At 42.7% G+C, this 12,136-nt stretch overlaps 1 protein-coding gene across 1 annotated transcript in view; it reads left to right on the plus strand.

The window, feature by feature from the left end:
* Positions 1–12,136, plus strand: part of SATB2 (SATB homeobox 2) — a 372,408-nt gene that overhangs the window by 281,270 nt on the left and 79,002 nt on the right. Inside the window, exon 10 of the mRNA XM_030210508.1 lies at positions 3,069–3,224. Within this exon, the coding sequence (XP_030066368.1) occupies positions 3,069–3,224 (156 nt within the window). The remainder of the gene's footprint in view (positions 1–3,068; positions 3,225–12,136) is intronic.

Genomic DNA, 12,136 nt, shown 5'->3' on the forward strand with positions numbered 1-12,136 from the left:
TGTGCCAAAAGTAGAAGGAAAAAGCCTCAGAACTGTCTCATCCTCTTGAAGTGATTGAGACTTAGGGGGTGAGTTGCTGGCATAAAAAAAACCCTTCTAATATAGCACTGAAGCTCCGTGCAATGTTTCATTTTACTGGTAAACCCCAAGTATTGCAGTTTAAACTTAAATTCAAACAAGACTTACCTCCCTGTTTACTAAAGCTTAGCTTGAGTTTTCTGTAGCAGGGCCCTTTCTGTTCCTATGGACCCTGCTGCAGATAACTCGAGCAGTGCGGAAATGCTGGCAAATTGATCTGACACCTTGAAACAGCTTTTTGGCAAAACTTTGGCCACAGTCGGTGGGGGTCCACAGAGCGTTATTCCTTCAGCACATTGTTTGAAATCTAAGTTTGAATTTAATTTTAAACTGCAAGAATTGGGGTTTACCAGTAAAATGAAATATCACATGGAGTTTTAGTGCTATATGAGGAGGTTTTTTTATGCCAGTGACTCACCCCATAAGTCTCAATTACTTCAACAGAATGAGACAGGGTTTTGAGGCTTTTTCCTTCTATTTGTGGCACACACCGTGGCAAGTTATGTACTATTCAAATAAGAGAGATCTTGTTGATGCTGTCTTATAGGGAGAGAATTTGAATGAATGAATGAATGAATGAATGAATGGGATAATGCAGGGTACAAATGCCATAAATAAAATAAATAAATATTAAAAGTGATTTAAATGCCTAGAAGTGACTTCTGGCTGTTTAAATTGCTTGACTGGGGTTAACTGGGCTTTTCAGTAGCACTTAACTAGACGGTGCCACTGAAAATGCCAGCCCCTAAGCCAATACCAGCTATTTTGTGGGCATTCCAAGGGTGGAGTTGGCACTTAGCTGGTTAAGTGCAGATATTCGGCCCTAGGATACCGCATAAATAAGACTGCATAAAACACAGTCCTGTCTTCATGCATTTCACCATAGTCCCTTAAGTACTGAATATCGCACTGAGGGGTCCTTTTACAAAGCTGTGGTAAAATGTGGCCTGCGGTAGTATAGATACCTCTTTTTGGCTCGCACTGGGCCAATTTTTACCACGGCTGGGAAAAAGGCCATTTTTAATGGCCCAGGAAATGGGAGTGTGCAAAATTTAAAACTAGCGTACCTATTGATGGCCTGAGCCCTTACCGGCAGCCATTGACCTAGTGGTAAGGGCTCATGCGCTATCCGTGCGGTAACCATGCAGCATGTGCTAACGTGGCCGTGCTGCCAGTTACCACCAGAAATGCCCCCCGTGGTAGAAAATAGAAAAATATTTTCTACCGTGGGATTCGGCATGCACCAAACTCAGAATTACCACCAGGTGCACATGCTACCCGGCAGTAGTGCTGATTTGGCATACGCTACCCACGTTAACCCTTCCGCAGCTTTGTAAAAGGGCCTCCTAACTGTTTACGTTTTCGCTGTCTACTCTGCATATACCCGGAAATTCACTGCTGAAGCCTGGATATGACCTGACATTGAATTTCTGGAGATAATGCCCGTAGCGGTCAGGAAAATACTGACTGCTCTCAGCTGAATATCTACCCCAGAAGATTTATGGTACAGCTTTACTGCTAAGGGTAGGAGATGTGGTCAAAACAGTAACAGCAGCCAAAAAAATAAAAAAGCGAGAAATAAGCACAGAGGGTATAAGGGTAAAGCCTGAGAATGGCTATGCTGGGCAGGGTAGCATGAGGTAGGGGAAGATTGCCCTTGTTTCAGTGAAATTCCATGTAATACTGAATAGGACAGAAAATGAATTACTGAAATCATCTTGCCTAGAATTTTGTAGTGGTTCACATAACAGTGTTGATTTGCTAGTTCGTTAGTAGAATACCTAGTATGGAGCTCAAAAATGACAGACTCAAACACCAGGAACCCTGGCTGAAAAAACAAATTGCACCAAAATGGGTTACCACAACAGAGTTTCTGACTGGTAGAATCCTGAGTTCAGCCCTGAATGGAAGAGAGCAAGAGCAAAATTGGGAAAACTGTTTCCCTCCTAAGCAGGAAGGAACTAGAAACGGATCTCGCACATGTTCTACTTATTTAGACCAAAGCTAAAACTTACGGAGCTTTAGTTAATTAGCTGCTTGATTGACTAAGCTTTCTCCCCATGTATACGGAATTGAATCCAAGAGTAAGAAAAATCAGGTCTTAGGTTTTTCTGGCTGAAACATAGTTCCTTTGTGAGATCAGATAGAGTTTGAGCATACAAGAGCCAAACAAATCTAGCACTTTGCCAGCCTGTGAATCAAGTTTTTACAGAGCTTTGAGAAACGATCGACAGCATCTTGCTGTTGTCCTTCATTTGTCAAAGAAGCTGATGGGGAATCATTCAATTAAAAGGAAGGTGACGGAATACATACAATAACAATTTGAGTTTAAGAGAATTAAAGCACCAGATCAGAGCAATTTGGAAAGGCTGTTTTATGAAATTCAATTTTTTTTCATTTCCACTGATTTCCTAGGTGAAATAAGGTGGCTGTCTGGTTAGCATACTGATGGTAATGAGGAGAGGCCATACATACTCAAATGACATATGTATAGCTGTAATAAAGGATGAGAGTGACTTTGGGGAGTGCATTAAATTCAGTAATAATTTATTATTTAGAGACCTCTACCCATTTACTCATTTTTGTTTTCTGTGAGAATCAGATCGTCCTCTGAGGTATGTCATTTTGAGAACAAAATAAAAATGCATCTCATCTAGCTGCTCTACTGTTGTTCACTTGGTCCCTAGTAGAATCTCACAAACTGCTTGCAGGCTTCTGTACTGGCTACCTCTTGTGCAATTTCAGTAAACACGCTGGAAAGGAAAAAAAATGTTTGACAGGGCTGCTGCCTGTCCTGTAGGAATGCAGTGTTCCCGAACACCAATTATTTCCAATCACAATTAACCTGATTAGAATAATGGACAGGAAGTGTCCCTCTGTAGCTAATGTGGTTTGGCATCAGCTGACTGAAGTCCTTTGATAATTTCTGCACAGATGGCAGGGCTGAAAGCAGCACTTTTTTAATTATTATTTTCATGGTCTCTCGGTAGGCCAAAACCTCGACACCGACAACAGACCTCCCCATTAAGACGGAAGGCGCCAACGTCAACATCACAGCTGCCATTTACGATGAGATCCAGCAGGAGATGAAAAGGGCCAAGGTGTCTCAAGCCCTGTTTGCCAAAGTGGCTGCCAACAAAAGTCAGGTGAGTGGTTTCAAAAAAGTAATTCTGAGTCCACATGTGGACCCCTTTGCCTCACCACCAATAAAAATACATTGGTTTCTGTAAAAATTATCTCCAGGAAGTGTCATATTAGGCATGGATCATGCAGATTTGTATTTTTAATATGGGGTGAGAAAAAGTGATTCATAATTCTTTATTGAACCATTTTAAGAGAAAAATTGCAACTTGTTTTATAGGCAGTGAAGTGCTTTCTTGGAGTTTCTTGTTAAATTTTCTGGCAGCACATCACTGAGGACGGATAGCCTATCAATGTCCTGCCCATGGAGGGCAATTGCAGGACAAGAGAAGGGGAGAAAATACATTTCTGAGGTTAATAAAGAAAGGGAGAAAATTAATTTATGGGAGAAAGAGGGAAGGGCCAGATTAGAAGTTATTTAGGAAGTCTCTGAAGTATGTGATATTTGTGAGATCTAGGCTTATTGTAATTTTGTATTATACTATTCCTTGCCTTGAGCATCCCTGTATGGAAAGGCATGTGGTGAATAACAATAAATAAGTCACACTTTTGTGTACATATTGGTTTTATATATGTAACCCTGATTTGGCCTGGAAGCAAAAGGACAGGTTAGAGTACATTTTAGAATGTATGTTTGGTATCAGAGCCAGGACCACCCGAAGACACAAAAATGCGCTCACTCAATGCCCTCTTTCTTTGCACCCAAGAATATCAGTCCAGGCCAAAGTTGTAAATGTGAACCAAACTTTTCTTTAACATGGATGTATCAAGGCAACTAGGTAGGACAACTCTTCAGCTTTAACTATTTGCAGACTTTATGAGAGATAAAATATAAGTCACTAAACTTATAGTCTTAGGATCTATATTGTCTGGCTCTCTTGAGACTCCAAAGCAGGGCTTCTCAACTCAGTCCTCAAGACACTCACAGCTAGTCGGGCTTTCAGGATATCCACAATAAATAAGCATGAGATAAATTTGCATGCACTACTTCCATTGTATGCAAATTTATCTCATGCATATTTATCGTGGATATCCTGAAAACCTGACTAGCTAGGTGATCCCCAAGGACTGCATTGAGAAGCACTGCTCAAAAGGTAACAGTCCAGTCTAGTAGATCCTGTCACATTCTCCCAAGAGAATGAGATTTGTATCCCTCCTTCTTACGCCTTGTTGTGTTGGGTGCACTACCTAATCCTTCCTTCTTCCTTATGGTGCAATGGCTGGGTGCCATAGATCTTTCTCCTCTTCTTCTCCAATAGTGCAGTGGCCCGGGGGTAGGAATCAAAGACAGAAAAAAAACCCCATGGGCTGGGTATCTTATAACCCCAGATTTCCCATCCCAAAAGGACTCTTCCCACCACTGTCCTTCAAGACATTAAAAAAGTCCCTGCTACCAGAATGATGGTGGTGGTGGTGGGGAGGGGGCAAGAAAACCCTAAGTCTCAGTAATCTCAGTTGGGCCTCTAAAGGTCTCTGAACTCCTAAGCTAGCAGAACCTCAGGGTCTCTCTATATAAGTATAGCTTATTCCAAAATGTATGCTTTGAGGTTACTTTTCTTTCACCATTGTTAGGGTTGTGCTTGTGAGGAAGTGTTGCAGGGACAGAGGAGGAGGTGCTCCTTTGAGCATGGTGTCTAGTCGGGGGAATATACACCATTTTCAGCCTGCTAATTTATGTAGGCAACTTGTTAGTTTCCAGCATAAATGCCTTTCATAATTTTTCATTCCCCATTGTGCAATGTTGCGCCAAAACATTTGTGAGGACATGGAACAGGTTTAAGGGATGTAGTTATCAATGTGGGCTACTGTTAAGAAATGTGGTTTTACCACTAACTCACGCTGTTTTAACCCAGACCCCATTTTGTGCAATGAGACCTAGTTACTAATAAATGGGGTTAATAATAGTAAAATAACACATCTTAACTGTAGTTCATGTTGAAGACGTCCCCCCTTTATGACCAATTGCTGCAAGCAAGTCTCAATTGACAAGTATAATTTTAAATACCAATAAAAGCTCATATAAGAGCTGTGAGAAAATATTTTATAAACTGTGACTATTATGCTAGGTAAAGACATTAGATGACAGTTTAGGACAGTTTTGCAGGCACTGGTTTTATCCACTGTGGATTACAGCAATATTTACCTCATTTAGGGCCCCTTTTACAAAGCGGCAGTAAGCCCAACGTGGGCTTACTGTTCGCTTAAAAAGGAAGTTCCACCGGGCTACCACATCAGCCCGGTGGTAATTCTTACCCCCAGCACTCCGTCATATCCGATGCTACAAAAATGTTTTTATTTTTGTAGAGCCAGTGTGTACCTGGCGGTAATTGGGCAGTGCCACATGCTGCCCGGTTACCGCCGGGTTATTGCGGGAGCTCTTACCGCCACCCATGGGACCCCCCTTCGAAATGGTCATGTGGCAAAAGAAAGACCTACCTTTTACCCACTGCAGTAAAATAGGGCCTCGGCGCATGTCCAAAACACGCGCTGACACCAGCGCAGGCCCCCTTTTGATGCAGCTTGGTAAATGGGGCCCTTAGGGACTTCGTTTTCAATGTGGGTTACCATTAAGATATATTATTTTAGCACTAACTCCTGTTGTTTTAGCACAGGTCCAATTTTATGCAATGAGACCTAGTTACAAATAACTGGAGTTAACAGTAAAATAATGGACTACATTCTATATGTGACGCTTGAAAATTGTTGCAAAAAATATTTCTGCCTAGGTGTATTCTGAAAACTGTGCCTATAATATACCTAGCTGGTTTATAGAATATACCTAACGGCCATGCCTGCACCTAACTCTAATATAATCACAATCCTCCCAAACACTTCCAATTCAAAATATCCATATAGTAATATCCCAGTGCTTCAAGTCAAAAGAATTTTTTCATTTTTTCTTTCAAAACGGGGATCTTCAGATTTATAACTTCCCGCCACCCGGAACTACTGTTTCCGTACATTGGCGTTACTTACATCCTCATTGATCAACCCGTGTTGAAGTTTTTTTTCTTCTATTATTTAATTCCTTTTTTATATATATACTAGTAAAAAAGGCCCGTTTCGTACAGAAATGAAACGGGCGCTAGCAAAGTTTTCCTCGGAGTGTGTATGTTTGAGAGAGTGAGTGTGTGAGAGAGAGTGAATGTGCGCACGTGTGTGTGTGTGTGACAGAGGGAGAGTGAGACTGGGTGCGAGTGTGTGTGTGAGAATGAGAGTATGTGCCAGGGTCTCCCCCCGGTCTGTCTCCCAGTTGCAGTTGCAGGGGGGATTCCCCTCTCCCTCCCAGTTCCAGGGGGGTTCCCCTCGTCCCTTTCTCCCAGTTGCAGGGTCCCCCCTCCCAGTTGTCTGTGTCCCCTCTCCTTTTGTCCTCAATTTAAAAACGACAATGTGAAGCAGGAGCTCCTAGGTTTGCTTGTTTGTGAGTGTATAGCAATGACGGCTGCGTGGGGGAGTTGAAACAGAGATTAACCAATGGGCTTCCTTGCTTACCGTACACTTGCTTGGGTCACTTCCACTCCTGTGTATTAAACGTCCTGAAGCATTTCATAGGTTTGCTTCTTTTGTTTTCAGTGAATGGGATGAGGGCTGCACTGGAGTCGTAGCCAGTGGTGTTTCCTCCCCCCCCCCCCCCGGTCGGCCGCCCGGCCGCTTCCGAGTTGCCAGTGGTCCTCGACCCCGAGCCCTCACCCACCTCCTCCACATTGGACACTCGCCGCAGCCATTTCCTCGCCGTGTTGCCGCCCTCCCTCTTCGTCCTGTGCGAGAGTGTGAACCTGGCCTCTCTCCTGCTTTCGGCTACTGATTGGCTCCTTCAATGTGCTCCACCCTCAACGTCATTACGTTTGACGCGAGGGCGGGGCCCACATCTGCTGCTACAGAGCTTCGAACAAACGAACTGGCTTCATTGACGTCAGTGGTCAATGGAACGTTGAGAGTGCTTTTTATGTCCAGATGGGGCGTGGCCTAGGGCGCAGATGGGCGTGGCTGAGTGCGGGAGTACGAATAGCCTAGGTCAGGAGCCACAGTTGGAGAGAGGTGAGCTTCAGAACGTCTGAGGGGGATTCAGAATGTCTGAGGGGGATTTTATTTATATAGATATGCTTCTGAATGTTATAGTCAATGTTTCCTTATAGTCAAAATTTAAAACTTAGCTTTATAATTGCAGTTCAGCAGCATTTTTCCTCCCAGAGCAAACCTCTGCCAATGAGGATGTAAGTAACGCCAATGTACGGAAACAGTAGTTCCGGGTGGCGGGAAGTTATAAATCTGAAGATCCCCGTTTTGAAAGAAAAAATGAAAAAATTCTTTTGACTTGAAGCACTGGGATATTACTATATGGATATTTTGAATTGGAAGTGTTTGGGAGGATTGTGATTATATTTGATTTAAGTCCCCACACTTGGAAGATATAGGTCTACTTAATTTGATAGTGCACCTAACTCTAGGCATGTCCATTTACGCCAAGTAAAACTTGGTGTAGACACCAGCGCCTACGTTAGGCATAGAGCAGATGCATTCCATAAACATGCGCCTATGGCCATACCTCCTTTTGGCAGTATGCATTAGAATTTACGTGCACTACTGTACAGAATACACTTAGCAAGTTGTGTGCGTAAATTATAATTAATGCCAATTAGTGCCAGTAATTGCTTGTTGTGGCAATTATCAGCACTGATTGGCTTGTTAAGTAATTAAATTGCACAAGGAAATCCAGAATGTGACCGGATTTGCACATACAATTTTGGTCGCGTTATATAGAATCCAGGGGAATATGTCTTAAGGGTAACCCACATTGATACTTTCCCCCTAAATCTATGGTCAAAGCAGAATAAAGAGCAGAGTTCGTATTACTGCGATACCAAGTTTTTTCTCTCGTCTACAAAAATATAAGAATTTTATGATATTACTTTTTTCTTTCTGAATATATATCTCTCTTGCTGTGTCTCTTTTATCTATGAAATCTATGGGTGCAAGAGTACTTGAATAAAGCTAGATTCCAGTCTTAATATGAAATGCACAGAAGTAGAATCTCATATAACTTCCTTCAACTATTAAACACACACATAAAAAACTTGCATATACCACATGACAAAATATAATGGGATTTGGAATGATTGAGGGCCCCTTTTACCAAGCTGCAGTAAATTATTTAAAATTTAAAGTCTCTACTTATCTTTAGGGATTAGTTTTTCACATTTTATTTAGTTTATTTATTATTTTTATTATTATTACATTTGTATCCCACATTTCCCACCTATTTGCAGGCTCAATGTGGCTTACATAATATCGTGAAGGTGTTCGCCCAGTCCGGTAGGGAGACAGGTACAAAGTGATGTTGTGGTAGAATAAGGTACTTGTGTTTCGGTACTATGGGGGTTGTAGAGAGGAAGGTTATATGGAGGGGCATAATCGAACAGGGCCGGACATCTATAAGGGCGGCCATCTCTAATGACGGCCCCGTTAAGCGGCGTACCCGACTGTATTATTGAAACAAGATGGCCGGCCATCTTTCGTTTCGATAATACGGTCAGGGCTGGCCAAATCTCAACATTTGGGCTGCCCTTAGAGATCGCCGGCATTAGAGATGACCGCCATTGGTTTTCACCGATAATGGAAACTAATGGCGGCCATCTCAAACCCTGCCAAATCCAAGCCATTTGGTCATGGGAGGAGCCAGCATTTGTAGTGCACTGGTCCCCCTCACATGCCAGGACACCAACTGGACACCCTAGGGGGCACTGCAGTGGGCTTCACAAAATGATCCCAGGTGCATAGCTCCCTTACCTTGGGTGCTGAGCCCTCCAAAACCCCTCCCCAAAACCCAATCCCCACAACTGTACAACACTACTATAGCCCTTAGGGAGGAAGGGGGGCACCTAGATGTGGGTACAGTGGGTTTCGGGTGCGTTTTGGAGGGCTCCCATTTACCACCACAAGTGTAACAGGTAGGGGGGGATGGGCCTGGGTCCGCACTGCAGTACCCACTAAAAAGTGCTCCAGGGACCTGCATAGTGCTGTAATGAAGCTGGGTATGACATTTGAGGCTGGCATAGAGGCTGGCAAAAAAATGTTTTTTAATCTTTTTTTTTTGGGTGGGACCACTGGGGGAGTAAGGGGAGGTGATCCCTGATTCACTCCGGTGGTCATCTGGTCAGTTTCGGCACCTTTTCAAGGCTTGTTCATGAACAAAAAGGGACCAAGTAAAGCTGGCCTTCTTTTTTCCATTATCGGCCGAGGACAACCATCTCTTAACCATGCCCCCGACCCGCCTTCGGTACACTGCTGACATGCCCCCTTGAACTTTGGCCGGCCCTGTGACGGAAAGCAGTTGAAGCCGGCCAAAATTGGCTTTCGATTATACCGATTTGGCTGGCTTTAGGAGAGGGCCGGCCATCTCCCGATTTGTGTTGGAAGATGGCCACCCTTCTCCTTCGAAAATAAGCAGGATAGTGTCCAGTACGATCTTTGGTTTTGCTGTGTTGTAGAGATTAGGCATTTAAGTTGGGTCGATAGGGTATGCCTTTATGAACAGGTTGGTTTTTAGTGATTTCCTGAAATTTAGGTTTATTTTGATTGAATTATTTCTTTATAAAATACGCACAAAATAGGTGCCTTTCTCCTTAGTGTAAGTGTGTGTTCAGGCACTTATTTTAGAGTAAGCAGCAGATATTGTGCCTACATTGCAGGCATAGATCTTACATGTGCCAGAAGAGGCAGAGCCAGAAAGGCTTTCAAAACATGCAGGAGACTCATAGGCCTCACACATTGTTTATTTTATTGCCACTGCAGTCACATACCTCAAGAGACATGTGGCAGTCAACAGAAGGAGCAGAGATTGTAGGGAAACATGGTCATTTTTGAACCAGAAAAATATCCATTTTTTGTTTTGAAAATGGCCATTTGCTAGATATCCTTGTGCTCAATGCATCTTTTTTGGACCATTTTCAAAAACAAAAAAAAGTCCAAGGGAAAAACACACAAAAACAAGTCATTGGGATGTATAGTGGGGGGGAGGGGGGGCAGCATTCTTAGTAGATTGGCCAAACAGGCTTCTCAGCAGAGCAGTGGGACACCCTAGGAGGCACTGCAGTGGATGTCACATAAAAGGTCCCAGGTTCACATCTCACTGTTACTCCTTTATATTATACGGGGTGCTCTCCAAAACCCACAAAAAACCTACTGTACCCAACTGTACACCACTACAATAGCCCTTATGCCTGCAGGTGTCACCTATATATAGGTATAGTTTATAGGTTATTAAAACTTGCTATACTGCCTAAGCTAACTAGCAGATCTAAGTGGTTTTACATACTAAAATAATAGAAATCATAAAGGAACTACAGCAAAATATAGGAAAGAGTCTTGCAAACATACCAAGATCACCACACACATTTAAAAATAGCAAAGTAGGAGAATAGAGGGGAAAATGGGAGAAGGAGGAAGGGAATAGAATAGTTGGAAAGCAGTGAGTCTTGTGTAGGCTTTGGCAGGTGCTCACGTAGGGTTGGATGCTTTGTGGAAAAGCCAGGTTTTAATAGCAGATTTAAAATTTGTAAAAGATAATTCAGTATGAATAGCAAGGGGAAGAGAATTCCAAAAGAAAAGTGCAGTAAAATAGGAGGCACGATGTCTATTGAATTCAAGCTGAGATGATTTGGGATTTGGAAGAACCAGATGCTGATCGTTGATAGTATAGTAGGTTTTTAGTGGGTTTCAGAGGGCTCATATGTTCCACCACAAGTGTACCAGTTAGAGTGGGATACAGGCCTGGGTCCCCTTCTCTAGAGTTTACTGCGCCGACCACTAGGCTACTCAAGGGACCTGCTTGCTGCTCTAATTGGACTGGCCATTATATTTGAAACTATCATAGAGGCTGGTATATACTGTTTCTTTCACATCTGAGGGGGGGGGGGGGGGTGGATGGGGTCAGTGACCACTGGGCGAGTAAGGAAGTCATGCCTTAATCCTTCCAGTGGTCATCTGGTCATTTAGAGCACCTTTTTATGACTTAGTTGTGATTGATATCTATTCAATTATCATGACAATGGTGTAATGTGTTTTAAGGGAGGAAAAGCCTCAAATAATGATAGGATACTCCTTTGTTGATCACTTATTTAACTTAAGGAGCACCATCCATTCGTCACCGACTTAAAAACCTCCTTAATTCTAAACATAAGGTCCCCAAAAAACACTTGATTCTGCTTTCTGCTAGTGTTGTGAGGTTCACTTATCTCTCCAGCTGTTCAGTCTCTTATCACCATCCACAGCCCAACTTCGGCCCGAGTTTCGATTCCTGCATCAGGGTCCGTGGTGCCCATGGACTGTTGTCTGCAAGAGAGTGATCGTATTACACCACACAATTCTCAAAATCTGACCTCTCCCTTATTTTTGAGTGATTCTATGGCTAGTCTCTCCTCCTTCATGTAGTTAGATTGTCTCTTTTGTGCATTCCCTTCTAGCTGTTCCAACTCTTTCAGCACTGAAATAACACTGAAATTGTAATAAGAAGAGCAGACAAGGGTGGATCAGTAGTTATACAGGACAGATCAAATTATGAAAAAGAGGTTTTAAGACAACTATTTAACCCATTAGATTATGAAGAAATAAAGACAGATCCCACAGACAAGCTCTAAGAAAAATTTTAAGCAAGAAGCTATATAACACAGAAGGAATTTGCATTTCTCAATAAAAAGGCTCCAAGAATCCCTGTGTTTTATACCCTCCCTAAAATACACAAAAGAGTATATGATCCGCTGGGACGCCTGATTGTTTCTAGCAGAGGCTCCTTGTTAGCAGAATCGAGTGTTTTTTTGGGGACCTTATGTTTAGAATTAAGGAGGTTTTTGAGCCAGTAATGAATCATTATTTGAGGCTTTTCCTCCCTTAAAACACATTACACCATTGTCATGATAAT

The sequence above is a fragment of the Microcaecilia unicolor genome, chromosome 7, assembly GCF_901765095.1.
Source record: "Microcaecilia unicolor chromosome 7, aMicUni1.1, whole genome shotgun sequence".
In the NCBI taxonomy this organism is placed as follows: domain Eukaryota; kingdom Metazoa; phylum Chordata; class Amphibia; order Gymnophiona; family Siphonopidae; genus Microcaecilia; species Microcaecilia unicolor.